Raw genomic sequence first — 27,597 nt, forward strand, 5'->3', positions numbered from 1 at the left:
TTTTTTGTTATGCTTACATGATTATTGATTCTGAGTGTTTGTTATAATACTAGCCTGTGTTGTAAGAGCATTTAGTATAAGTGTGTGTGTGTGATAATGTGTTATAAGAGCATGTTGCATAACAGTGTCTGGCGTAAGTATATTTGTCGTATATGTAAGTTTCTGTGTTATAAGATGTGTCGTATGTGTTGTAGCAGCATATGTTCTAGCAGCATTTGTGTTCTAGAAGCGTGTGTTGTAGGAGTGTATGTTTTAGCATCACGTGTCATAGGAGCACATGTCATAGGAGTGTCATTACAGTGTGTCATAAGTGTGTCATAGGAGCATGTATCATAGGTGCATGTTCCTTGGTGCGTGTCTCCTAGAGTGCATGCGAGAGCATGTGTTGTATGTCCACATGTTACATGTAGTAGGTGTGCATGTTATAGGAACATTTATCATAGGACTGTGTGTTGTAGGAGCACTCATTCTAGTAATGAGTGTTGTAGGAGCATGTGTCTTAGGAATGTGTGTAAATACACTGTGTGTTGAAAGAGTGTGTGTGGTAGGAGAATTTGTCATATGTGCATGTTCCCTAGGTGCATGTGAGAGCATGTTGTACAGCCACATGTTACGTGTAGTATGTGTATGTGTTGTAGGCGCTTCTGTGTGTAGTAGGGTCATCTGTAGTAGCGGAATGTGTTGCAGGCGTATGTGTCCTAAGAGTGTATGGTAAGTGTGCATTGTAAGAGTGTGAGTCTTAAAAGTGTGTGTCCTAAAAGTGTGTATGGTTGGAGCATGTGTGGTAAAGGCATGTGTCGTACCTCCACATGTTATTTGTAATAGATGGGTGTGTAGTAGCATATTATAGGAACATCTGTTATAGGAGTGTGTGTTGTAGGAGCATGTGTCGTACGTACACATGTTATGTGCAGTAGGCGCATGTGTAGCAGGTGAGGGTGCCATGGGAAAATGTATGATAGTAGTGTGTGTTGTAGGATTACTTGTTATAGCAGCACATGTTCTAGGAGCATGTGCCATAGGAGTGTGTTTCATAAGGATGTGTGTAGAAGGTGCGTGTGCCGTAGGTGCACGCTCTGTGTACGTTTCATATAAAACGTGTACCTTTATTCCATCACCTTAAAACTCACATTAAAGCCAAGTGAGACTTGCTTTTAACATGAGTTTTTAGAAGATGTTAATTGTGTAATGTATGTATTGTAAAATTAATATTCTCTGTGGACAATTCATATTGTAAGTGTAAATTAATTCCATATGCACAGTTCGTATAAAAAAGGTGCTTTCATTCAGCGCATGTGACATACATATGTACATTTCAAACATAATTATCTCAAAATTGACAAAGTTGATTTTCAACATTTTTCTTCAGTGCACCAATTTAGGATAACATCTAGGTGCCTGCAAAATATTAGGAAAACCGAAGTGGGCAATTTAAAGATATTTGGGCTGAAAAATAATTTTTTCCTGTGAAGTATTCCATGTTAAAATCTGTTCTAAACGCGTTCAACGTAAAAAAAAAATGTATAATTGCATGCACAGGCGGTTGCTTCGAAATATTATTCTGAAATATGTTCAGATTTTTACATGCAAGCGTTCAGAAGTTAAGAAAAGTAATTGAGGAAATGCCATAGAGACCACGTATTGATCTTAACGTTTTATGCGCTGGTTCAAATACATAATATATTTGCATGAAAAGTTTGGAAGCAGTTCTCTGTTCTGAATCCCAAACAACTTTCATTCATAAATATAGCGAGTGGCTTTAGTCACTCGCTAGTTGCGTACACATTTTAATTCTGACACCTGTACTAACTGCTCAAGTTCCCCAAGCCTACTATGCCCCACTTCAAACTTCCCTGTATGTGAAGGCAAAGGCCAACCAGTAAGGTAAGGGTGCTTTCTTTCAAGCCAAACACAGTACAAATGTAAGATACAGCAAATATAAAATAATATCGCTTAGGGCAAGCAAAGGTTAATGCAACAAAACACGATTGGTAGATCATAGACAACAATTGTGATTTAGATACTCTTTAAAACATATCAGAAAAATGATCATTAAACATACCACAGACAAAGCGTTCAAAGGTTTCTTGGACAGTAAGGAAAAAAGGAATTCTGTACAGCGCAGAGGATAGGTGGCAAATGTATTAACCTCTGAGAAGGAGAATGTAAAAAGCTGCATACGTAGTTTTGTACAAAGATGAGTGAGAACAAAAATAAGCACATTTAGTAGATGAACAATGAATATGTCTGTCACCCAAAGTTACACTGCACATGTAGCCCTACAAGGAAGCATTAAAGGTCAAATGTGAGCCAGCAATGAATGATCGAATAACACATGAAAAAACATTAGTTCAAAGACCCAGGAAAGAATGCATGGAAAGGCTTAAGGAAACAGATATATCAGTAGCCGAGTGGGTGTTGTAGGGCATGTAGTAGCAGGCATGAGTATAAAGAAGTGGTGGCCTAGAAGGTCTGTGGGTGTCGGGAGTGTTAAGGTTCTGCAGAGAAGGCATGCCAAGGTCTCAGTATACTTGGCTTGTACAAGCTCTAGGGATAAGCAAGCATATCCACTGTTGTTGTGTAGAGGGCATACCTTTTGCGACCTGACTCTTTGATCCTTATCCTCCCAGGTGGTGCTGTGAAGAACATTTACACGTTTTGTGGAGTGTCTGCTCTGAGTTGCCTCCAGGAGTCTGGCCTCTTGGTATCTGGGTCAGGTCAGTTTATCCATATTCTCCCCAGAAGATCAATGTAATTTCTTCCCATAGGCTTTCTGTGTGTAATCTTGGCCTCTAAATCCCTGTTTCTTCTACTTTCTTTTCAGAGGCTGGAAAAGTTGAACTTTGGGACCCACTGACCAAAGAGAACAGACAGTCCGAGAGCGCTCATGAGGATACTGTCACAGCACTTCAGGTACTGTCTGAAAATCCCAGGCCTTACGCTTTCCAACTTGGCCTGACTGTATACCAGTGCTCTCACCCTCTCATGGGGCACGATGGGTATTGTTAGAGGAGCAGGTGAAGCAGTTAGGTCGGCATTCTCTTCCTAAGTATTTTAGAGCCAATGGTTCATGTGCTTGCTAAAAATCTCTTTGGGTACCGCTGCAGGTAGTATCACCAAGAGAGAATACCACTTGCTGGCAACTATGCATGCCCCTACAGGGTGGTGTCCCCTCTGTGGTTCATGCATCAGAAATTGCAACAGATCTTTTTTTTTGTTTTTTTTTTATTTTATTAATTTTTAAAACAAACAAACAATACAAACCAAACTGGCAGCGCTTTTTGCAACAATCACATGTACATCAATTAGTCAAGACCACTGCTCACCCATTCCCTCCCCCCTCAAGAGCTTGTTTGTCCTTCACTTTCCGTATCTGTTACGTGTGGCAGGGTATCACCTCCTTCTGAGTCTGCAGAATTTGTTATTGTTCCAAACAGTCCTGCTATTAATACTCTCCATGCCATCAGGGTACTCACTTCTTCTTCCCCACTTATGCTACATGCCTCCTGCCATACCACCGTTTCAGCCTCCGCCCATTTCTGCAATTCCCGCCACCATACCTCCACCCGTGGCTTATGACACTGCTTCCATCCCATGGCAATCCTCCGTTTTGCGAGCACATATGCCAAGTCCTTCAATTTCCCAACATGTTTAAGTTTCCGTGGTCTGGGAAACCCTCCCAACAGGCAGGCCCAGGCCGTATCTATAATGAGCGTGACCCCTTTGTCCGCTAGTTTTTGCGCCACTTCTCCCCAGAAACTCTCAATCACTGGGCAAGACCAAAACATGTGTGTCATATCAGCATTTTCCTTGTCGCATTTTGGGCACGCTTGTCGTCCCGCATTTCCGAACTTAGATATTCTCATCGGGGTCATATAAGCTCTGTGCGTTATATACAACTGTATTTGTTGTAATCTAGCATTTCTTGACACCTTCTTGTGGTATCCCATAGCACGCTCCCACATCCCATCCTCCATCTGTGCTCCCACCTCTGTTTCCCAGTCCAACCTCAAATGCGTCAATTCCTTTCCAACCCGGGTCATCACCATCTCATACAATCTAGAGATCTCATGCCCCCCTTCTGATATGTCATATATTGTCCCCATAGTGGCGTCTGGGTCCTCCGCCAATACAGTCTCAGGCCAGATTTTACGAATATTCTGCACCAGCCTTAGGTACGTGACATACTGGCCCCTATGCAAGCCCGTCTCTTCCCCTAGTCCTTCAAAATCCCTAATGGTCCCCTCAAACATGCCCCAATGTAACCAGCCCGACCGACTCCCAGTAGGTCCTGATTATCATCCTTAGCTGCTTGTCTTCCCCTGCCAAAGCAACCAACGGCACCTGCGGGGAACACGGGTACGGGTCCTCCATCATTCGACACACTCTACGCCACATCTTCCACCCCAGCAACATCATTCCCGGGGGCTCCTTCATTTCTGAACTAGGCAACCAAATAATTTCCTTGAGGTAAAACGGAGTGCAGTCCTGTCCAAACAGTCTAAATTCGGGATTTGCCTCATCAGAGAGCCATTTGACCACATATTGCAACTGAGCAGCTACATAATGGGCCTCAAAATTAGGCAGCTTAATACCCCCCCTCTCATGGAAATTCTGCAGCTTCCATAGCGCCACTCTATTCCGGGTGCCATGCCATAGGAAGTCTCTGCACATACTATTCAGCTTGGCAAAACACTTCTTAGGTATCATATACGGAATATTGCTGAAAAAATGTAAGAGCCTAGGCAGGACCACCATTTTAAGCATCGCCCCCTGTCCCATCATTGTCAACGGCAACTTCTCCCAAAACTTCATGCTTATACGGATTTTTCCCACAGCCACCTCGGTGTTATGCAAATGTTCCTCCTCTACCGTATGATACACATCTATTCCAAGGTAGTGGAAGGAACCAACCGCCCATGGTATCAGCAACACTGGCAACCGCTCCGGAAGGGTTCCTCTGTAGCTACCCAATGGGAATATGCTCGATTTTTGGGGGTTCACCGCTATGCCAGACAGTTCCGCATACCTTTCCATTACCTCCAGAATATATTGAAGATTTTCCTCCGGATATTTCAAATATAATAGCAAATCGTCAGCATACAGGGATATTAGGTGTTTCTCACCCCCTACCTCGATGCCTATCATGTCATATTGTTGCCGGAGGTACACTGCCAGGGGCTCCAGGGCCAGAATATATAACATCGGGGACCAGGGGCACCCTTGTCTGGTGCCCCTGCTAAGTTGCCACCTCTCGGATATCACTGCTCCTCTACGAACCCTAGCTAGCGGCTCACTGTACAGCAACTTCGCCCACCTAATGTAGCCCGGCCCCATCCCGTATTCCCTCAGGGCCTCCAGCAACCACGACCACCTGACTGAATCGAAAGCTTTGACTGCATCTAAGGACACAACCGCCATTTCACCCTCACTCTTGCTCCCCCATTCTACCACCCGGTGGAGTCGCCTATGGTTGTGGGTTATATTCCTGTTGGGGACATAACCTGTTAGGTCCGGATGTATCAATTTACTAATAACTCTCTGAAATCTATTAGCCAGGACCGCGTCAATATCTTGCCGTCCTGATTCAGCATTGACAAGGGCCTGTAGGAGCCACAGCTATGCCCTGGTTTGTTGTGCTTAGGGAGCGGTATTATGATCGCTTCTCTAAGCGATTCCGGCAACCGGCCCACCTCAAACGATTCATTAAGCATTTCTAGTATGGGGGGGGGAGTACCTCCTCTCTATATGCTTTATAAAATTTGCTAGGAAGTCTGTCCGCTCCCGGGGTCTTACTGGTGGGCAGCTGCCTCACCACCTCATCCAATTCCTCCAAAGTAATCGGTGCATCCAGCTCTTCTCTTTCTTCGGCACTAATCTTAGGTAATCCAATAGCTCTTAAAGTTTCCCTTATCTCCTCTCGGCTGCCCCCCCCCCTTTGTCCTCATATAGTGCCCTGTAATAATCCAAGAATGCCTCATTAACTCCTTCTTGGTTGTCCGCTACCTCTCCATCCTCTCTGGTTATCGTCCTAATCGGGGGCCTAGGGGTTTCACTCTTGTATAGCCATTCTAAGAGGCGGCCCGTTTTATCCCCACCTGCATGTTGCCTCTCAACATACTTCATATAGTTAAGGTTGCAGAGCCTTTCCCAAAGCTCCGCACACCGCTGCTGTAGTTTAAGTACTAGCTCCGCATCCCCCCCTCCACTATTGAGTTCCCTTTCCAGTTCATCCTCAGCTCCCCCTAACTCCGTCAGGACCCCACCCTGCAGGCCTTTTGATTTAGCGATGGCAGCACCCCGCAACACCAACTTGAAGGCTTCCCAGAGCGTGCCCGCCGAGTCCACACTGCCAGTGTTCTCCTTGAAATAGTGTATAATCTCGTCTCTGATATCCTCTCTGAAAACCGGATCCTTGAGTGCCTCAGCCCGGAGGCGCCACGTGGGTATCCGCGCCCTGGGGCGGCAGTACTGCCACCCCAGGACCAGAGGCGAGTGGTCCGACAGGACCCTTGCTTTGTATTCTATTTGGGTGGTCTCTATCACATCTGGCGTGGCAAAAAAATAATCAAGTCTCGTATGCAGTTGTTGCAGGGCTGAGTAATGCGAATACTGCTCCCCATTAGGATGTTTCAGTCGCCAAACATCTGCCAGCCCGAAGTCGTCGAGCAGCGTCTGCAACGCCCTGGCTCCTGGGGTGGGCCTATCAATCTTATCAGATCTGTCTACCCTGGGGTTCAGCACACAATTAAAATCCCCCCCGCCAAATAACCGCCCCACCCACGCACGTACCCAGAGTCCATTAAATATGCTGCCGTGTTTTGATTGGGGGCATACGTATTTACAATGCACACCTCTTTATTCTCCACCAGCGCCTTCAATATAACCATCCTCCCCTCTGTATCCACCACCTCCTGTGTAACTTGGAGCGGAACGTGCGGTGCCACCCAGACCAACACTCCCCTAGCGTAGGCAGAATACGGAGAACCTACTACAATACCTCTCCACTTCTTCCCCACAAGCGCCAACTTTTCCCGCGTCAGATGCGTCTCCTGCAACAATGCAATATCAATCTTCTGTCTTTTCAAATACATCATGACCTTGTTCCTCTTTAAGTAACTATTGAGTCCCCTGACATTCCACGTTACGATCTTAAGATCCCCCATAGCTCATAAGTATCCTCCCGCCTTCCGTGCAGCCAATCCCACCTGCCCATGCGATACAGATACAACCCTCTATCTCTTTCTTGTAGCCTCATGTACAAACTCAAACTCCCCATAACTATGTACACCCCAAACTCCCCACTTCCCTCCCCACCCTCCACCCATCCCTTCCCCAAAACCACACTCCCCAACTGCTGCCCAGCTCCATCCATGGAACTCCGGCACCCCCACATCTAGCCCTGCAAGCACCAACTAAGCCCAGAGCTCAGTAGGGTGAAGTCGCCCTAGTGGCCACTTAACTAAGGTTACTAAGTGGGGTAAAGAGATCCGCTCTGCAAGGCTCCCCTAAACACAGCAATAGTCACAGTGCTCATAACATGTTGTTTAGCGGTCTGGCCTTCTCTGCCTAAGGCCGCTCACATGACTTTAATCAAGTCCCAGAGTCCTATTCCGCGCCATCTTGTAGCGCCCTCCTCGTGCACTACTTATCTCCTCCATCTCCTCTCCCCGTCTGAACGTCAGGCTCCTGGGGGCATCCCTGTGCGTCGAGCCATCCCATGGCGTCCTCCGGAGTGTCAAAAAACAAAGTCCTGTGTTTATGAAAAACTTTCAATTTCGCCGGATACAGCAACATGTATTTATGGCCCGCCTCTCTCAATCTTTACCGTTCCAAAGTTCATACGGCTGCGCTGCACAATCAGGGTATAGTCCGGGTAGGCCGTTATGTTTGCCGCCCCTCGTTTAATCGTTCCACCCTAGCGGAAGTGTTCTAGTATCCTCTCCCGATCCCGGTAATTAAGGATTTTGGCAATTACTGGCCTAGGTGGGTTTCCCGGCGGCGGCTTCCTTGTCAGAGCTCTATGCGCACGTTCCACCGCGAATCCCTGAGATAAAGCTCCTCCGGGTATCTCCTGCAACAGCATAGATTCGATGAACTCCGTGGTATCGCGGCCCTCTGATCCTTCTGGCAGGCCCAGGATGCGAATGTTATTCCGTCGGGCGCGTCCTTCCGCCTCCTCCGCCCTGTTCTCCAAGTTGCCCACTCTCTGCACCAGGGCATGCAATTCGGCCTTAGGGGAGGCACAATCCGCGGTGTTTGGGCTAACCTCTTTTTCGAGGGTCTCAGTGCGCTCCGCCAGAGACCTGACGTCCTGTCGAAGTAAATTCACCTCTTCCTGCACCTCACCGACCTTAAGGTCCAATGCCGTTTTCAGCTCAGTAATGGCCAGTTCAAGTTTAGCCTCCCAGGCCGCCTTCAGGTCCGCAATCGCAGCCAGGACCTCCTGGTTAGTGCCCGTCACAGGCATGCCGCCTGCAGGCGACTTATCCTTGCTCTTGGAACTTTCCGGACCAGGGAACGTCTTGGCGAAGTCGTCCAATGTGGGCTGCTTCGCTTTCGGTCTCATGGTTCTATTAGACATGATTCTGCAGCCGCTGGGCACGTTCCACGGGGCCACTCTCGAGCCACCCCCTGGCGAGACCTGTCCGCTACCATGGGCCATGCTTTCCCATGTAGCCGCATAAGCCCCACTCCGGCAGTTCCACGGAGTGGGGGGGCGGCACGCACCGTCCACAAACTCTGTGAGCTTCTCACGCCGAGTTTTCCATGCACAGTGTCTCGCTACTTCGATGCGTCGTAGTGCGGCCTCAGCCCTCTATCACATGCCCAAAGGCCTACGCCAGTAGTAGACACTCTAGAGATACAGGCCGATTCGCGTTAGTATCCCAACATAGGGGACCTGCGTTCCGCACCAGTTACAAATACGCACACAGTCCGCTCCTGTCGCCCGACCACCGTGCGGCCTGCTCCTTCCTTTGTTCCGGTCGTTGATCGGCCATTTTGTTTCGTCTTCCGTCTCTGGCGCTCCTTATCTTTTTCACACAAAACTCCACCGCCATTCTTCCCACGCATTCCAAAAGTTCACCAAGCGCAGTCAGTCCGTTCACACACCGACATGTGTGTTTTCAGCAATCATAGGCACGTTGTTATGCACTATTTCGCCAGGATCATTTCAGGTTCTCGGGAACTCCTCCAGATCGCGTCCTCCTACATGGCCCCCGTAGCCACGCCGCCGCAACAGATCTTTAATGCATGTGCTGGGCATTTAGCCAAGCTATTTTAAAGTTTGAATTGGCACAGACGTAAGATGTGTGTACTGCAGCACCGCAAAAGACTCTGACCATTTTTCAGAAAAAATGGTCATGATTATGGTCTATCTGAGCACAAATTATTTAGAATCTTTTAAAAGGAGCTAATAGGTATAATAGAACATAGTCAGGAATGTCTAGGTAGCAGCACTTGCATTTGTGCTGGCTCCTGTTCGAGCTAGTGGCTGCAAAGTAGCAGAACTGTGCAGGAGGAAGGGTGGGAGGTCTCATCTCTTAAAGGAATGCAATGGGAGTTTAAGGGAAGGGTAGCGGTCCACTAAGGTTTTGCAGTAGAATGTGCTCGGTATCACATCCTCACAAGCTGTTCCTTATGTTACACAACAATCATGTTCAATCTCAAAGTGTCCAATTCGGAGGTATGGTGGTGCAAATGTGTAAAACCCTTTGCATACCTCTGATGGCTATTTTTTCGGTTTGCATTTATCTCAGTGTGTTTGGGAGGAGCAGAATTCTATGACCGTGCTGAAGCCATAACAGTTGTGAAGACTTCATGCTTATACGGATTTTTCCCACAGCCACCTCGGTGTTATGCAAATGTTCCTCCTCTACCGTATGATACACATCTATTCCAAGGTAGCGGAAGGAACCAACCGCCCATGGTATCAGCAACACTGGCAACCGCTCCGGAAGGGTTCCTCTGTAGCTACCCAATGGGAATATGCTCGATTTTTGGGGGTTCACCGCTATGCCAGACAGTTCCGCATACTGTTAAGCAGAAACATGTGCAGGTCCCTCTGGGACCACTGCAAAAGATTTAAGATTACAGGTGTTGGCAGTAAACCCACTTGGTAGCAGTCTGCACCACACAGATTCACTGTGGTAGCTGTGGCTGAGCAGTCAGACTTCCCTCAAGAAGAGTTAGGCAGTATATAGAGGATACAGGATAGGTACAGAGTCACAGTAGTACAAACAAACACTGACCAGAGCTAGGTGTAAAAGTATATACTTATTTATTTTAAAGGCACACTCATAAAATTACACTAGCACAGAAAAAGGTAAGTAAGTCAAAACACAGTCACTATTACTTATATGTACATCCCTAGTCATTTGTTGGACAAGTCTAAGTTAACACCACTTATTTCCAAACAGAGGTGAGCGCTTAACGTCAGATGGCACTCCAACAAGTTATTAGAAAAGGGAGGGAAAAGCAGAAGAAATGAAAGCAGCCAGGTAAAACACTTTCCACATAAGGTTAGCAAAGGCAGTCAACTGTGGAACAAGGAGAATTGATTCGTTGCCCGCTTCAGAGAGAGCCAGGTAAAAATACGCCCAAGATCACACAATGTCACAAGTCTTTGCAGGTAAGTAGAAAAGGTTCTACTGAGTTTAGAAAAAGTTTAGTTAGGGTGTCCCAGGCTTACCCAGGGTCGAGAGCCGAGGGCTAAATCTACCCCGTACAATCGGTGGCAAGGGAAGCCGGGCGGAACACAGTACCTTTAAAAGTGGAAAGGATCCTCCAGCGGTGGTAGTTGTTCCTGGTAGTGGGTGCAAGTTGCGGCGTCGTCCAGGGGAAGAGGTGAGCTCGACGTGGAGAAAAGCTGCAGGTCGTTGCACTACCAGGGATGAGACCAGCCGTGGAGTTTTCCGGTCACCAAGGAGTTTACCCCTCTTTCGCGGTTGAGGTAAAAAGTGGTATCCCGGTCGCCGGGGTGCTTGGCACAGGCAAGGCGGCCACGAGATGCTTCGGGACGGCGAAAAGAAGGCAGCAACTGGTTGTCCCCACCAGTTAAGGGAAGGAGACTCTCCGGCGGGAGATCTCCTCTGTCGTCGGAAAAAGTGGTGAGACGGTTCCGCAGGGCTTCACCGGTGGTGTCGTCTTGGCAGGTCGTCTCGGCTTCTCCCTCTTCGGCTTCTTAGGTCCTGTGGCGACTTCTCAAGAACCAGTCCCAAAAACCCTGCTTTTATGCAGCAAACCCCCATTCATACAGCCTAGCTGTCACTCAAACATGCTAAGTGGTGAGCGGGGTGGCTCACCACTTGGGCCAATCACACCAGAGTGCGACATGAGTTGGCAAGGCAACTCAGTCCAGGGTGCCTAAACCCCCTCCAACACCCCCTGTGGTACCCAGACAGAATGGCACCACTGTGGAGGGCTTCTGTGCAGAAGCCCGCCAAAAGTGGAACAAAGGCTCGACTCGGGTTCAGGGTTACTGAAGTGAACCTAGACGCCATTTTGGCGGCGAGTTCTGGCAAAAAATCCCAACCGGTGAATTTATATTAAATAAATAAACCGGCGGTATCTTTAACATTGCACCAAAAAGTGGTGCATTAAAATCAATGGGAAATCCCATTGGGAAATATTCCGGTGGAATATTTCCGTGGTATCCACTGCCACCAGCCAGAAACTCGGCAAGGGGGGACGGGACAGTACCCCCTCGACAACAGACCTAGGGGCAATCTAATTGCCCCTACCAGTACTTCCACAGTATGATGGTTTGTCCTGGTTAAGTTCCTAAGTTAAGACTAGTAAAGTCAATGGTGACTTTACAGACCCAGGGAGACAGTAGTCAGTCCCAGGGTGTGGAGTCTATGTTTGGGGGTCTCTATGACACCCCTGTGTTACTGCACTGAGGGTGCTGTGTAACACACATTTAAAAACCAAGGATAGCCTATGGGGAAAAAAATACCCCGTAGCCCATAAGCACATAGCAAGTCACAGTTACACTCTCAAATCATGTCCAAGAGTGAGGGTAAAAGAGTCTCACTCTTGGCAGGAGAAAAAAAATAAACCCCAAAAATCCAGCAAAGCAGCTGGGGGACTCACTAGGTTAGGGAATTCAGCCTAAACAGAGAATTCTCCCTAACACTCGCCCCCCAGACTAAGGGACAGGAGGATTTAATCCACTCCTGGATGAACCTCATACCTCTAGTCGATGACATACATCCTAGAGAGTCCATCAGCATTTTGATGGTGACACCCTGACCTGTGCTCAATGGTGAAATCAAACCCTTGGAGGCAGATTGACCATCTCAATAGTTTTGGATTTTCCCCTTTCATTTGCATTAACCATCTCAAGGGTTGGTGGTCAGTCTGAATGACAAAAGTAGAACCATACAAGTATGGCCTAAACTTCTTCAGTGCCCACACAATAGCAAATCATTCTTTTTCAATTGTTGCCCACCTTGTTTCAGGATCTTTCAGTTTTCTACTGATGAAGCAAATGGGGTGTTCCCTACCCTTCTCATCCAGTTGGCTAAGAACTGCACCTATACCTACATTGGAAGCATCAGTTTGTACAATGAAAGTTTGGTGGTAGTCAGGAGCTCTGAGTACTGGAGCTTGGCAAAGAGCTTTCTTCAGGTTTTCAAAGGCCTGATTGCATTCCTCATTCCATTTGACCTTTTTAGGGAATTTTGGAGAGGAGATCACATTCAGAGGAGAGGCTATGGTCCCATAGTTCTCAATGAAATTCCTGTAGTACCCAGTGAGGCCTAAGAAGGCTCTCACCTGGGTCTGAGTAGTAGGTGTTGTCCAATTTTGCACAGCTTCAATCTTGCTGAGCAAAGGCCTTATTTCTCCACCTCCTACCTCATGTCCAAGGTAGACCACTTTACTCTGTCCAATTTGGCATTTGCTTGCCTTTATGGTCAGATTGGCCTGCTCAAGAGCCTGTAAAACATGCCCTAAGTGGGACACATGTTCCTCCCAGGAGTGGCTGAAGACTGCAATGTCATCCAAGTATGCCATGCAGAAGTCTTCCATCCCAGCTAGAACTTGGTTCACCATCCTTTGGAATGTTGCAGGTGCATTTTTCAGTCCAAAAGGCATAACCTTGAATTGGTATAGGCCAACTGGGGTAGAAAATGCAGTTTTCTCCTTGGCATGGTCGGTCAGGGCTATTTGCCAATAGCCTGACGTAAGGTCCAGTGTGCTGAGGTACTTGGCTGCACCAAGTTTATCCACCAACTCATCTGTCCTTGGCAAAGGGTGGGCATCAGTCTTGGTGACTGCATTAAGAGCTCTATAGTCCACACAGAATCTCAACTCTTTGGATCCTGCCTTTGGTACTAACACCACTGGGCTAGACCATGGACTAGTAGAGGGCTCTATTACCCCGAGATCAAGCATCTTCTTGACCTCAACTTTGATGTGGGTTCTGACATGTTCTGACATTATATATCCTCTGCTTTTGACTGGCAGACAGTCACCAGTGAGTATATCATGCTGTCCCCAAGGGGTCAAGCCTGGTGAAAGTGAGAACAGGGGGGCAAACTGATTTAACATCGCTTTGCACTCCTCCTGTTGCTCAGGGGTCAGATCTGAAGAGAGATTAACTCCTTCAACCTTTTCGTCCAAAGGTAAGCCTCTTAGGAGGTCAGGTAGAGCTTCACTCTCCTCCTCCTCTTCTGATGAAGCTAGAAGCAAGGCTCCTACTTCTGGTCTAGAGATATAGGCTTTGAGGCGGTTGGTGTGGAAGACTCGGGGAGCTTCCCTGGGGTTGCCCAGATCCACCAGATAGTTGACCTCTCCAAGTTTTCCCACAACCTTGAAGGGTCCCATCCATTTGTCTTGCAAGGCCCTCTGCCTTGTTGGAAGCATAACTAGAACTAGCTGGTCTTGAGTAAACTCAACCATGTTAGCCTTCTGATCATGCCAATGTTTGATCAGAGCTTGGCCAGCTTTCAAGTTGTCACTTGCTTCCGCCATCATGTGTGACATTCTCCTTCGGAGACCTATCACATAGTCAGTCACTCTGACTGGCTTGGGGGAAGGAGCACTCTCCAACCCCTCCTTAATCAGGGCCAAGGGGCCTCTGACTGGATGGCCATAGAGAAGTTCAAAGGGAGAATAACCTACTCCCTCCTGAGGGACTTCCCTATAAGCAAATAGAAGGCATGGCAGTAGAAGGTCCCACTTCTTCTTAAGGGGTTCTTCTAAAGCACCTATCATGCTCTTCATAGTTCTGTTAAACCTTTCTACCAACCCGTTTGTCTGAGGGTGGTAGGCGGTTGAGAACTTGTAGGTGACTCCGCAGGTTTTCCACATGGCTTTCATGTAGTGGGACATAAAATTTGACCCCCTGTCAAAAATCAGCTCCTTAGGAAACCCAACCCTGGTAAAGATACCAAGGAGGGCCTTAGCCACAGCCTGAGCTGTAACAGTCCTCATAGGAATTGCCTCAGGGTACCTAGTAGCATGGTCTACTACAACAAGGATAAACCTGTTGCCTGAGGAGGTTGGGGGATCAAGGGGACCAACAATGTCAATCCCTACCCTCTCAAATGGGACTCCCACAACCGGGAGAGGCACTAAAGGTGCCACATTCTTGGAACCAACCTTACCAGAAGTCTGGCAGGTATGGCAGCTCCTGCAATATCTATCTACTTCAGCCCCCATTTTTGGCCAATAAAAGTAGAGGGAGAGCCTTTCCTTGGTCTTCTTGAAACTCAAGTGACCAGCCAAAGGAATCTCGTGGGCTAGTTGCAAGAACTGTTGTCTGTTCTCTTGGGGCACTACCAGGCGTTGGTAGGCTCCAGGTTCAGATTCAGTGGGTTCACTGTAGAAGAGGCCATCTTCCCAGTGTAACCTATACTTCCCAGGCTCTTGCCCATCAGCCTGAGAAGCAGCCTGTTGGCGGAGACCCTCCAGAGTTGGACATTCTCTTTGTCCCTTACGAAAAGCTGTCCTGCTGGGTCCACCTTCTGCCAGTAAAGACTGCAGGTCAGGATGGTCAGCCGGGTCCAGGTCTCCAATAAGTTCTGGGCCTCCTACTAGCTCTTCTTCAGAGTCTAGTTCAACCAGACAGGGTTGTACCTCCCTCTCAGCCTCAGCTGGAGGTGGAGTTACAGGTGTAACTTTGGACAACCTCGGGGAAGTCCTTGTTGGATGCACTGGAGTGCTTGCTGTAGGCTTTTTCCTAGGAGTCTTGGGTTGCCCCTTTGCTCCTGATCTGGTAGTTACTGCAGTAAGTTGCTCCAGTGGGAGAGGAGTGATTTCTGTCATCATCTCCTGAGATAAACCTCGCAGGGTTTTCTCTCTTGCAGGTTTGGTGAGCTCCTGTAACCTTTTACTAGGAGGTCTGGGGGTATGTGACACAACTCCAAGAGCTTTCAGGTCATTTCCCAACAGGACCCTTCCTGGCACTTCACATTGTATACTGCCAGGTATCTTCACAGCCATATCATTACACTGGATGAGAACTGGTAACTGAGGACACATCTGCACAGGCCCTCCAGCTAACTTGGTGAGGCATTTGGGTGCCTTAGCAACATCCTCTGCCTTGAAAAATGATTCATCCACCACAGTTATGCTGGCCCCAGTGTCCCTGATGGCAGGAGCCTCCTGACCATTCACGTGGACACTGTCTTTATAATACTCTTTAGTATTATCTGGGATAGAATTATACACATCTAAGTTCTGTTGTTCCCACAACCCCAGAGAGACTAAAGAAACACTGGCTGAGACTCCAGTGGGTTCATCAGCCAGTTGTAGAAAGTTTCCACTTGCCATAGTGACTTCCTCCTCTGGAGCGAAGGCTAAGGAGACAAGTTGGACCCCTGAAGGTTTACCCTTACATCTGGGATCTCCTTTCACATGGTCAGTAGCCTTACAAACATAACAGGCCCCAAAGGTCCTTTGGAATGGAGGCTTGTTCTGACCTCCTTCTGGTTTAGCACCAGAAGGTATACTACTCTGCTGTGGTTTCCCAGGTGGCTTATCCTTATGGTTTGGTTTGGGGCCCTCTTTGGAATTGGAGTTATTAGAATTCTCTTTGGAGTCTTTCTTAGGCTGTCTTCCCTCATCCTTCTTCTGAGTTACCCCAGAATCCTTGTGAGTAGCCCTGTTGGCAACCCACAAGTCAGCAGCCTTAGCTAGCTTCCTAGGGTCTAATTCCCGTGAATCAGCCAAGTGCTGTCTGAGCTCAGGAGAGCAGGCATCATAAATTGACTCCATCATTACAAGATTCCTCATTCCTTCATAAGTGTTCACTTTGTAACCCTTAATCCATCCCTCTAAGTTTTTCAGCCCTTCACACACCCAGGTAGCCCAAGGGGTACCATCATGCTTTTTGAGGCTCCTAAACCTCTTAAGATACTGGGAAGGGGTCTTCCCAAATCTAGCTATCAAAGCTAGTTTCACACATTCATACTCTTTCCTATCCTCCTCCCCCAACTCCATTACCGCATCAGTTGCATCAGGGGGAAGCCTAGAGAACAACCAGGTGAGTAACTCATTACCTGTGATGTTCTGGAGCCCATGATTATACTCAAACATAGACAACCAATCCAACACATCCAACTTAGGCTCATACATACCAATCAATTCCTTAGGCATCCTGGGTCTTTTAGGACTGGAACTTCTAGAGGAGCCAGAGAGAGAAGCATTCTCAACAGACAATTTCTTCAATTCTAGCTCATACTTGAGCTCCATTTCTCTTAGCCTCAGTTCTTTTTCAGTTTGAGCAGTAAGTTTCTTGTACTCTAATTCAATTTTCATTCTCTCTAATTCAAAGTATTGAGGGTTGAATGTGGGACCTGGCAAAGGTCCAGTAGGTACAGCTGGTAGGGCAGACAGAGGCCTAGGGGGAACATTTACAACAGTTTCATCCTCCTCTTCGGGTTCTGACCCAAGATCATCAATACTTTGTTCAATATCAATATCATTGCTGTTCTCTACATTTGCTGGAGTGATAGGTTCCTCTGAACCATCATCCAGACTTTGGTTTTCTAACAACCTTTCTATTAGCTCCATTTTCTTTCCTTTAGTCATGAGATTCTTATGCTTACAGAGAAGTCTTAGACAATCAGCAGTTTTTGTAGCAAGGGATTCTTGACTATAACTTTCCATAGTAGACAGGTTAGAAAATGCCTTTTTTTTTCTTCTTGTGCTTAAGCTTTGTGGTTAGTTGCACTAAGGTATCTCAAAAGTACACTAAAGTGTATACTCAATACAAATCCCACCGCTGTACACCAGTGTTAAGCAGAAACCTGTGCAGTTCCCTCTGGGACCACTGCAAAAGATTTAAGATTACAGGTGTTGGCAGTAAACCCACTTGGTAGCAGTCTGCACCACACAGATTCACTGTGGTAGCTGTGGCTGAGCAGTCAGACTTCCCTCAAGAAGAGTTAGGCAGTATATAGAGGATACAGGATAGGTACAGAGTCACAGTAGTACAAACAAACACTGACCAGAGCTAGGTGTAAAAGTATATACTTATTTATTTTAAAGGCACACTCATAAAATTACACTAGCACAGAAAAAGGTAAGTAAGTCAAAACACAGTCACTATTACTTATATGTACATCCCTAGTCATTTGTTGGACAAGTCTAAGTTAACACCACTTATTTCCAAACAGAGGTGAGCGCTTAATGTCAGATGGCACTCCAACAAGTTATTAGAAAAGGGAGGGAAAAGCAGAAGAAATGAAAGCAGCCAGGTAAAACACTTTCCACATAAGGTTAGCAAAGGCAGTCAACTGTGGAACAAGGAGAATTGATTCGTTGCCCGCTTCAGAGAGAGCCAGGTAAAAATACGCCCAAGATCACACAATGTCACAAGTCTTTGCAGGTAAGTAGAAAAGGTTCTACTGAGTTTAGAAAAAGTTTAGTTAGGGTGTCCCAGGCTTACCCAGGGTCGAGAGCCGAGGGCTAAATCTACCCCGTACAATCGGTGGCAAGGGAAGCCGGGCGGAACACAGTACCTTTAAAAGTGGAAAGGATCCTCCAGCGGTGGTAGTTGTTCCTGGTAGTGGGTGCAAGTTGCGGCGTCGTCCAGGGGAAGAGGTGAGCTCGACGTGGAGAAAAGCTGCAGGTCGTTGCACTACCAGGGATGAGACCAGCCGTGGAGTTTTCCGGTCACCAAGGAGTTTACCCCTCTTTCGCGGTTGAGGTAAAAAGTGGTATCCCGGTCGCCGGGGTGCTTGGCACAGGCAAGGCGGCCACGAGATGCTTCGGGACGGCGAAAAGAAGGCAGCAACTGGTTGTCCCCACCAGTTAAGGGAAGGAGACTCTCCGGCGGGAGATCTCCTCTGTCGTCGGAAAAAGTGGTGAGACGGTTCCGCAGGGCTTCACCGGTGGTGTCGTCTTGGCAGGTCGTCTCGGCTTCTCCCTCTTCGGCTTCTTAGGTCCTGTGGCGACTTCTCAAGAACCAGTCCCAAAAACCCTGCTTTTATGCAGCAAACCCCCATTCATACAGCCTAGCTGTCACTCAAACATGCTAAGTGGTGAGCGGGGTGGCTCACCACTTGGGCCAATCACACCAGAGTGCGACATGAGTTGGCAAGGCAACTCAGTCCAGGGTGCCTAAACCCCCTCCCACACCCCCTGTGGTATCCAGACAGAATGGCACCACTGTGGAGGGCTTCTGTGCAGAAGCCCGCCAAAAGTGGAACAAAGGCTCGACTCGGGTTCAGGGTTACTGAAGTGAACCTAGACGCCATTTTGGCGGCGAGTTCTGGCAAAAAAATCCCAACCGGTGAATTTATATTAAATAAATAAACCGGCGGTATCTTTAACATTGCACCAAAAAGTGGTGCATTAAAATCAATGGGAAATCCCATTGGGAAATATTCTGGTGGAATATTTCCGTGGTATCCACTGCCACCAGCCAGAAACTCGGCGAGGGGGGACGGGACAGTACCCCCTCGACAACAGACCTAGGGGCAATCTAATTGCCCCTACCAGTACTTCCACAGTATGATGGTTTGTCCTGGTTAAGTTCCTAAGTTAAGACTAGTAAAGTCAATGGTGACTTTACAGACCCAGGGAGACAGTAGTCAGTCCCAGGGTGTGGAGTCTATGTTTGGGGGGTCTCTATGACACCCCTGTGTTACTGCACTGAGGGTGCTGTGTAACACACATTTAAAAACCAAGGATAGCCTATGGGGAAAAAAATACCCCCTAGCCCACAAGCACATAGCAAGTCACAGTTACACTCTCAAATCATGTCCAAGAGTGAGGGTAAAAGAGTCTCACTCTTGGCAGGAGAAAAAAAATAAACCCCAAAAATCCAGCAAAGCAGCAAAGCAGCTGGCAGACTCACTAGGTTAGGGAATTCAGCCTAAACAGAGAATTCTCCCTAACACATACCTTTCCATTACCTCCAGAATATATTGAAGATTTTCCTCCGGATATTTCAAATATAATAGCAAATCGTCAGCATACAGGGATATTAGGTGTATGCCCTGGTTTGTTGGGCTTAGGGAGCGGTATTATGATCGCTTCTCTAAGCGATTCCGGCAACCGGCCCACCTCAAACGATTCATTAAGCATTTCTAGCATGGGGGGGAGTACCTCCTCTCTATATGCTTTATAAAATTCGCTAGGAAGTCTGTCCGCTCCCGGGGTCTTACTGGTGGGCAGCTGCCTTACCACCTCATCCAATTCCTCCAAAGTAAACGGTGCATCCAGCTCTTCTCTTTCTTCGGCACTAATCTTAGGTAATCCAATATCTCTTAAAGTTTCCCTTATCTCCTCTCGGCTGCCCCCCCCCCCCCTTTGTCCTCATATAGTGCCCTGTAATAATCCAAGAATGCCTCATTGACGCCTTCTTGGTTGTCGGCTACCTCTCCATCCTCTCTGGTTATCGTCCTAATCGGGGGCCTAGGGGTTTCACTCTTGTATAGCCACGCTAAGAGGCGGCCCGTTTTATCCCCACCTGCATGTTGCTTCTCAACATACTTCATATAGTTAAGGTTGCAGAGCCTTTCCCAAAGCTCCGCACACCGCTGCTGAAGTTTAAGTACTAGCTCCGCATCCCCCCCTCCACAATTGAGTTCCCTTTCCAGTTCATCCTCAGCTCCCCCTAACTCCGTCAGGACCCCACCCTGCAGGCCTTTTGATTTAGCGATGGCAGCACCCCGCAACACCAACTTGAAGGCTTCCCAGAGCGTGCCCGCCGAGTCCACACTGCCAGTGTTCTCCTTGAAATAGTGTATAATCTCGTCTCTGATATCCTCTCTGAAGACCGGATCCTTGAGTGCCTCAGCCCGGAGGCGCCACGTGGGTATCCGCGCCCTGGGGCGGCAGTACTGCCACCCCAGGACCAGAGGCGAGTGGTCCGACAGGACCCTTGCTTTGTATTCTATTTGGGTGGTCTCTATCACATCTGGCGTGGCAAAAAAATAATCAAGTCTCGTATGCTGTTGTTGCGGGGCTGAGTAATGCGAATACTGCTCCCCATTAGGATGTTTCAGTCTCCAAACATCTGCCAGCCCGAAGTCGTCGAGCAGCGTCTGCAACGCCCTGGCTGCTGGGGTGGGCCTATCAATCTTATCATCAGATCTGTCTACCCTGGGGTTCAGCACACAATTAAAATCCCCCCCGCCAAATAACCGCCCCACCCACGCACGTACCCAGGTTGGTACACAGAGTCCATTAAATATGCTGCCGTGTTTTGATTGGGGGCATACGTATTTACAATGCACACCTCTTTATTCTCCACCAGCGCCTTCAATATAACCATCCTCCCCTCTGTATCCACCACCTCCTGTGTAACTTGGAGCGGAACGTGCTGTGCCACCCAGACCAACACTCCCCTAGCGTAGGCAGAATACGGAGAACCTACTACGGATATACCTCTCCACTTCTTCCCCACAAGCGGCAACTTTTCCCGCGTCAGATGCGTCTCCTGCAACAATGCAATATCAATCTTCTGTCTTTTCAAATACATCATGACCTTGTTCCTCTTTAAGTAACTATTGAGTCCCCTGACATTCCACGTTACGATCTTAAGATCCCCCATAGCTCATAAGTATCCTCCCCCCTTCCGTGCAGCCAATCCCACCTGCCCATGCGATACAGATACAACCCTCTATCTCTTTCTTGTAGCCTCATGTACAAACTCAAACTCCCCATAACTATGTACACCCCAAACTCCCCACTTCCCTCCCCACCCTCCACCCATCCCTTCCCCAAAACCACACTCCCCAACTGCTGCCCAGCTCCATCCATGGAACTCAGGCACCCCCACATCTAGCCCTGCAAGCACCAACTAAGCCCAGAGCTCAGTAGGGTGAAGTCGCCCTAGTGGCCACTTAACTAAGGTTACTAAGTGGGGTAAAGAGACCCGCTCTGCAAGGCTCCCCTAAACACAGCAATAGTCACAGTGCTCATAACATGTTGTTTAGCGGTCTGGCCTTCTCTGCCTAAGGCCGCTCACATGACTTTAATCAAGTCCCAGAGTCCTATTCCGCGCCATCTTGTAGCGCCCTCCTCGTGCACTACTTATCTCCTCCATCTCCTCTGCCCGTCCGAACGTCAGGCTCCTGGGGGCATCCCTGCGCGTCGAGCCATCCCATGGCATCCTCCGGAGTGTCAAAAAACAAAGTCCTGTGTTTATGAAAAACTTTCAATTTCGCCGGATACAGCAACATGTATTTATGGCCCGCCTCTCTCAATCTTTACCGTTCCAAAGTTCATACGGCTACGCTGCACAATCAGGGTATAGTCCGGGTAGGCCGTTATGTTTGCCGCCCCTCGTTTAATCGTTCCACCCTAGCGGAAGTGTTCTAGTATCCTCTCCCGATCCCGGTAATTAAGGATTTTGGCAATTACTGGCCTAGGTGGGTTTCCCGGCGGCGGCTTCCTTGTCAGAGCTCTATGCGCACGTTCCACCGCGAATCCCTGAGATAAAGCTCCTCCGGATATCTCCTGCAACAGCATAGATTCGATGAACTCCGTGGTATCGTGGCCCTCTGATCCTTCTGGCAGGCCCACGATGCGAATGTTATTCCGTCGGGCGCGTCCTTCCGCCTCCTCCGCCCTGTTCTCCAAGTTGCCCACTCTCTGCACCAGGGCATGCAATTCGGCCTTAGGGGAGGCACAATCCGCGGTGTTTGGGCTAACCTCTTTCTCGAGGGTCTCAGTGCGCTCCGCCAGAGACCTGAAGTCCTGTCGAAGTAAATTCACCTCTTCCTGCACCTCACCGACCTTAAGGTCCAATGCCGTTTTCAGCTCAGTAACGGCCAGTTCAAGTTTAGCCTCCCAGGCCGCCTTCAGGTCCGCAATCGCAGCCAGGACCTCCTGGTTAGTGCCCGTCACAGGCATGCCGCCTGCAGGCGACTTATCCTTGCTCTTGGAACTTTCCGGACCAGGGAACGTCTTGGCGAAGTCGTCCAACGTGGGCTGCTTCGCTTTCGGTCTCATGGTTCTATTAGACATGATTCTGCAGCCGCTGGGCACGTTCCAGGGGGCCACTCTCGAGCCACCCCCTGGCGAGACCTGTCCGCTACCATGGGTCGTGCTTTCCCATGTAGCCGCATAAGCCCCACTCCGGCAGTTCCATGGAGTGGGGGGGGGCACGCACCGTCCACAAACTCTGTGAGCTTCTCACGCCGAGTTTTCCATGCACAGTGTCTCGCTACTTCGATGCGTCGTAGTGCGCCCTCAGCCCTCTATCACATGCCCAAAGGCCTACGCCAGTAGTAGACACTCTAGAGATACAGGCCGATTCGCGTTAGTATCCCAACATAGGGGACCTGCGTTCCGCACCAGTTACAAATACGAACACAGTCCGCTCCTGTCGCCCGACCACCGTGCGGCCTGCTCATTCCTTTGTTCCGGTCGTTGATCGGCCATTTTGTTTCGTCTTCCGTCTCTGGCGCTCCTTATCTTTTTCACACAAAACTCCACCACCATTCTTCCCACGCATTCCAAAAGTTCACCAAGCGCAGTCAGTCCGTTCACACACCGACATGTGTGTTTTCAGCAATCATAGGCACGTTGTTATGCACTATTTCGCCAGGATCATTTCAGGATCTCGGGAACTCCTCCAGATCGCGTCCTCCTACATGGCCCCCGTAGCCACGCCCCCGCAACAGATCTTTAATGCATGTGCTGGGCATTTAGCCAAGCTATTTTAAAGTTTGAATTGGCACAGACGTAAGATGTGTGTACTGCAGCACCGCAAAAGACTCTGACCATTTTTCAGAAAAAATGGTCATGATTATGGTCTATCTGAGCACAAATTATTTAGAATCTTTTAAAAGGAGCTAATAGGTATAATAGAACATAGTCAGGAATGTCTAGGTAGCAGCACTTGCATTTGTGCTGGCTCCTGTTCGAGCTAGTGGCTGCAAAGTAGCAGAACTGTGCAGGAGGAAGGGTGGGAGGTCTCATCTCTTAAAGGAATGCAATGGGAGTTTAAGGGAAGGGTAGCGGTCCACTAAGGTTTTGCAGTAGAATGTGCTCGGTATCACATCCTCACAAGCTGTTCCTTATGTTACATAACAATCATGTTCAATCTCAAAGTGTCCAATTCGGAGGTATGGTGGTGCAAATGTGTAAAACCCTTTGCATACCTCTGATGGCTATTTTTTCGGTTTGCATTTATCTCAGTGTGTTTGGGAGGAGCAGAATTCTATGACCGTGCTGAAGCCATAACAGTTGTGAAGACTTGCCAATTTTTTTATGACAATATTTAACACACTTCTTTTGGGCAACTTTAAAAAAAGCATACTTTCATGAGGATTTTTCGGTACGATTTGGTTGACAAATGCTTTTGCCTTTTTGATTTATTCCGCAAATATTTATTTATACCTTTTTTCTGTTTTAATTTGGGTTGGCTGCTGATCCTCTTCCCCAACTCTTTTTATATTTTCCCTCAAACGATTTGTCTTTTTTTTTTAAAGTCTGGCAATATCCTGTTTCTAGCCTCACCTAAAAACCACTTCTTTGTCATAAACATAGAAGCAATATCAACTTTTCTTACTTGACTTCTCTGCTAGGTTCTTCCACAAAGACGCTCAGCTCGGTGTCCTTTCCTGTCTGAGATTCTAGCTATTTTTGCAAGGGAAGTAGACCTAGTGAGGAGGAGGAAAGGCAGTGAGTGCCCAGGCAACTATTTGAGACACGGGGGTGGAGTCCTGCCTTGGTTTCTGATGTTGTAGTCTAGTTTGGAAAGTCGTACAAAGGTGATAAGGTTTTGGACAAAGGTTAGCGATTCGTGATCTTTGGCTGTGATTTATAGCAGACCAATTTTCTTGCACAACTTAATCTGACAAAAGAGAAGGATGGAAGGTGGTGAAATTCTGGTCAAACGGGTACAAGGGATTATGGGTCTCTAAGTGGGCAGTACTGCGTAGTGTCAATTTAGCTCCTGAACCCTGTCCATGTGCAGTGTGGGAGAGATTTTTACACAAGGCTCTAGTGAGGGCTGTGTAAGCATTTAACTCAAAGGTTTTCAGTTGTTTGTACCAAAAGTCAAGACCAGACCTCTGTATGAAAGTTCAATGGCAGTGCACAGAGGGTTAACTTTAGGAGGGAGGAGGACTGGTAAGGAGGTACAATTAGTCCACACAGTTAACAAAAGAAAATACATAAGCTGGTATACAGTCACAAGCACACACACACATATATATATATATATATATATATATATATATATATATATATATATATATATATATATATATATTAACAAAAACATTGTTAAAGCAACGTTATGGTTAAGTTGCACTAGCAAAAACCTATGAAATTCTATGGAAAAACGTAAAAATGTTGTTACACTGACGTTATGGTTACAGGTGAAACCGAAGCCCCCCCCCCCGAAATTCGACAGTTATGGTAAGCTAAGCAACCATAATTTGCGCCACCCCGTGCACTGCTAAGACTAACACCCATAACATCAAAGATCACATCTCAAATGTGCCATCACTGATGACATCACATCTGAAATTATTTTTGATGTTAAGTCCCTACAAGGGGTTGTGTTTATAATTTTGGTAACATGATGCCTTGTTTCCTCGTGCTATGGAAACAAGGCAATGACCATACACGAAAAGATGCGCCAGATACAAGGTTTCAAATTCCCAATGCTAGGGTTTATTGCAAGCGAAAGATAGTATCAATTGGCCAATTCTGATCTCATGCCCCGCGACGTGAGTTTCCTAGACCTCGAGGGACGCAAGAGAGCGAATTACGTACATCAGATGCATATCATACAATCAGCAAAGTCATGTTCAACACCCCTCTGTATTAAGTTCCTTTGAACTTGGGATGACGATGGACATATCCGACGAGTATGACGATTATAATGCTTTCGATGTCTATTCTAGTAACAATGTGCAATTTAGAAAGTGCGGAGGCATCTTTTAGAACACGGTGGTTCTGTTCTTGGAAGCAATCTGTACACGGGGGAAGAGCCACATTCCAAGCTTTGCTATCTATGAGGTACTATTCGTGTCCTGGGAGCCGACACGTTCTAAGGGGTTTTGCGAAGGGCGGCCGTAAGAGAAGCATAATTCAAGCCTTTAACTGTATTATTCTAACATATTCTACCATCGTACGAGACTGGCTGGCAGCTGTGAAGTGATTAAATGCCCTCCAGCTTCCTTCCAAGGCTACAGAGAGGGAGCGTGGGCATTCCTCTCTGGGCTACTCATGAGGAGTTTCAGCAAACTCTTCAGTCCCGCGACCTTGTCCTTTCATATTCAGACAACAATGTCAACAGTTGAGCAGAGTAAGCAGAATCCGCAAGAATTGCAAGCTGCAAAGCAGTTTTTAGACAGAAAGCAATGAGCAATGGTTAACAAGCAAAATGGCGATTCTTGCTACATTTAAAATGGCCGCTCGTCGCTCAAGCATAGCAGTTTATATTTCTATAATTCGGTGCATAAGACGGTTGGCCCACGGCCATCAAGTTACGTCTATCATACAAATGAAGGGTATTCATTTTTCCAGATTGACAAACCCTCCTTTTGGCCGTGTGCCAAACGTCTTATTTATTCATTGTATCCTCCTCTTCTGAGGAGGAGTCTGGGGTATCTGCATCTGAATCATCTCCATCATTAATGTATATCGCCATGAATTGTTTTACTATTTTTGTTTCCTCCGTGTCTCTGTTATTCCGGCCATGCGTTTGTTTTCCCCTCAACACCACGTGCATACATCCCTTAGTACATCCATCAGTTATTTCAGTGCATATTATTGGTAAGCATTGTATGCAACAGCAGCATGTTATGAATATCCCGATACCATCATTAGTATCGAAATTAACTTCCATCCCCAAGACCGCAATAATCCCCATAACCAGGATTCTATCCCCCAGCCCCCTGCTTCAGTAGAGAGTGTGGAACTTATGACATGTAATTTCCGGATCGCTTTAAATATCGTAGGGGAGTAGTCATCTATATACACACAGCATGCAGTTTTTACGAGCTTGCAAACTCCCCCACGATCAACTAATATTATATCGAGAGTCATCCTGTTTTGAAGTGCCATCAGTCTTATTCCTTTTTCTTCTAACGTCATATTCAATAAAATATCTGTTGTGGAATCTATTGTTTTTTGTAATATTCCAGAGAGTTTTCTTATATTGTAAGAATTTTCTATTTGGGACAAGAACGGTATAAATGATTTGGCTATATCCATTGCTATCATTCCATCCTCATTACTCCTTCTACCTTTTGTTCGTCTGGCTACTTCTGCTGTCTCCAAGAGGAACACTCCTGGAAACAGTAGACCTAGGTAGCATGTACCTCCCCAGTTCCTAGGTAACCATGGATATGCTTTTTCTCCACATATAAAATAAACAGGGTCTCCCACGTACACGGGTTCTATTTCATGTTTTAAAACCACTGTGTTCAGGCAGTTGCTAAACGTTCCTACTTTATAGGAACCCTTTTTCTGTAGACATAGGGGAGCAGTTTTGGGGCTGTGATCCACTGTATAGGCAGGGGGCACAGCATCTCTGTTCCATTCAGCCCTCATCCGAAATGTCATTACTGATGTTCTTTTTGCTGGCGGGGTTGGTCTATTCTGCCTATGTAATCTATCTAGTCTTGTTATTTTTCGTGTATTCTTTCTCACGGATTCTAGTGCAAACACGCAAGCTTTTTGGAATATGGAACAACCCACAGGTCTCATGATTACTTCCTCAAATTCATTCATATTGGTCTCATCTAGCTGACCCGTATTACTCTTGTTCCATTTCCCAAAGAACATTGCACTTCACGTTACTTCACAGGAATAAATCAATGGCAATGGTTGTGCATACCAGCCTATCCCTTTCCCACCGTGCTGTGGTAAATGGGCGCAAACCCAGCAATCTTTTTTCTTTAACACCGCATGGGTCATGTTCATGATGAGCAACAATGTATTGTTGCCGTAACCTTCTCTATGTCTTTCTTCCATTGGGGGCAATGTACCAGTGATTACATGAACCGGGCTTTCAGTAGCTGCTTTTGGCAAAAGTGTTTCTAATGGGTGTACGTATTCCAGGAACCATAGTGTAATAGGTGTTTTTGTTGGTACTATCATACTTAAAAAACATAGGACCAATGTCCAAATCAGTACCTTATTCCTTTTACCATGCTTTTTCCCTAA

At 47.2% G+C, this 27,597-nt stretch overlaps 1 protein-coding gene across 3 annotated transcripts in view; it reads left to right on the plus strand.

Annotated features, from left to right (window-relative positions):
* The window catches only part of LOC138580266 (WD repeat-containing protein 5 homolog), a 943,811-nt gene that overhangs the window by 680,062 nt on the left and 236,152 nt on the right, over positions 1–27,597 (plus strand). For all 3 annotated transcript variants that reach the window (XM_069650661.1, XM_069650662.1, XM_069650664.1), the window contains exons 8-9: positions 2,631–2,717; positions 2,825–2,913. In XM_069650661.1, the coding sequence (XP_069506762.1) occupies positions 2,631–2,717; positions 2,825–2,913 (176 nt within the window). The remainder of the gene's footprint in view (positions 1–2,630; positions 2,718–2,824; positions 2,914–27,597) is intronic.

The sequence above is a fragment of the Ambystoma mexicanum genome, chromosome 3p, assembly GCF_040938575.1.
Source record: "Ambystoma mexicanum isolate Mex_15411 chromosome 3p, UKY_AmexF1_1, whole genome shotgun sequence".
In the NCBI taxonomy this organism is placed as follows: domain Eukaryota; kingdom Metazoa; phylum Chordata; class Amphibia; order Caudata; family Ambystomatidae; genus Ambystoma; species Ambystoma mexicanum.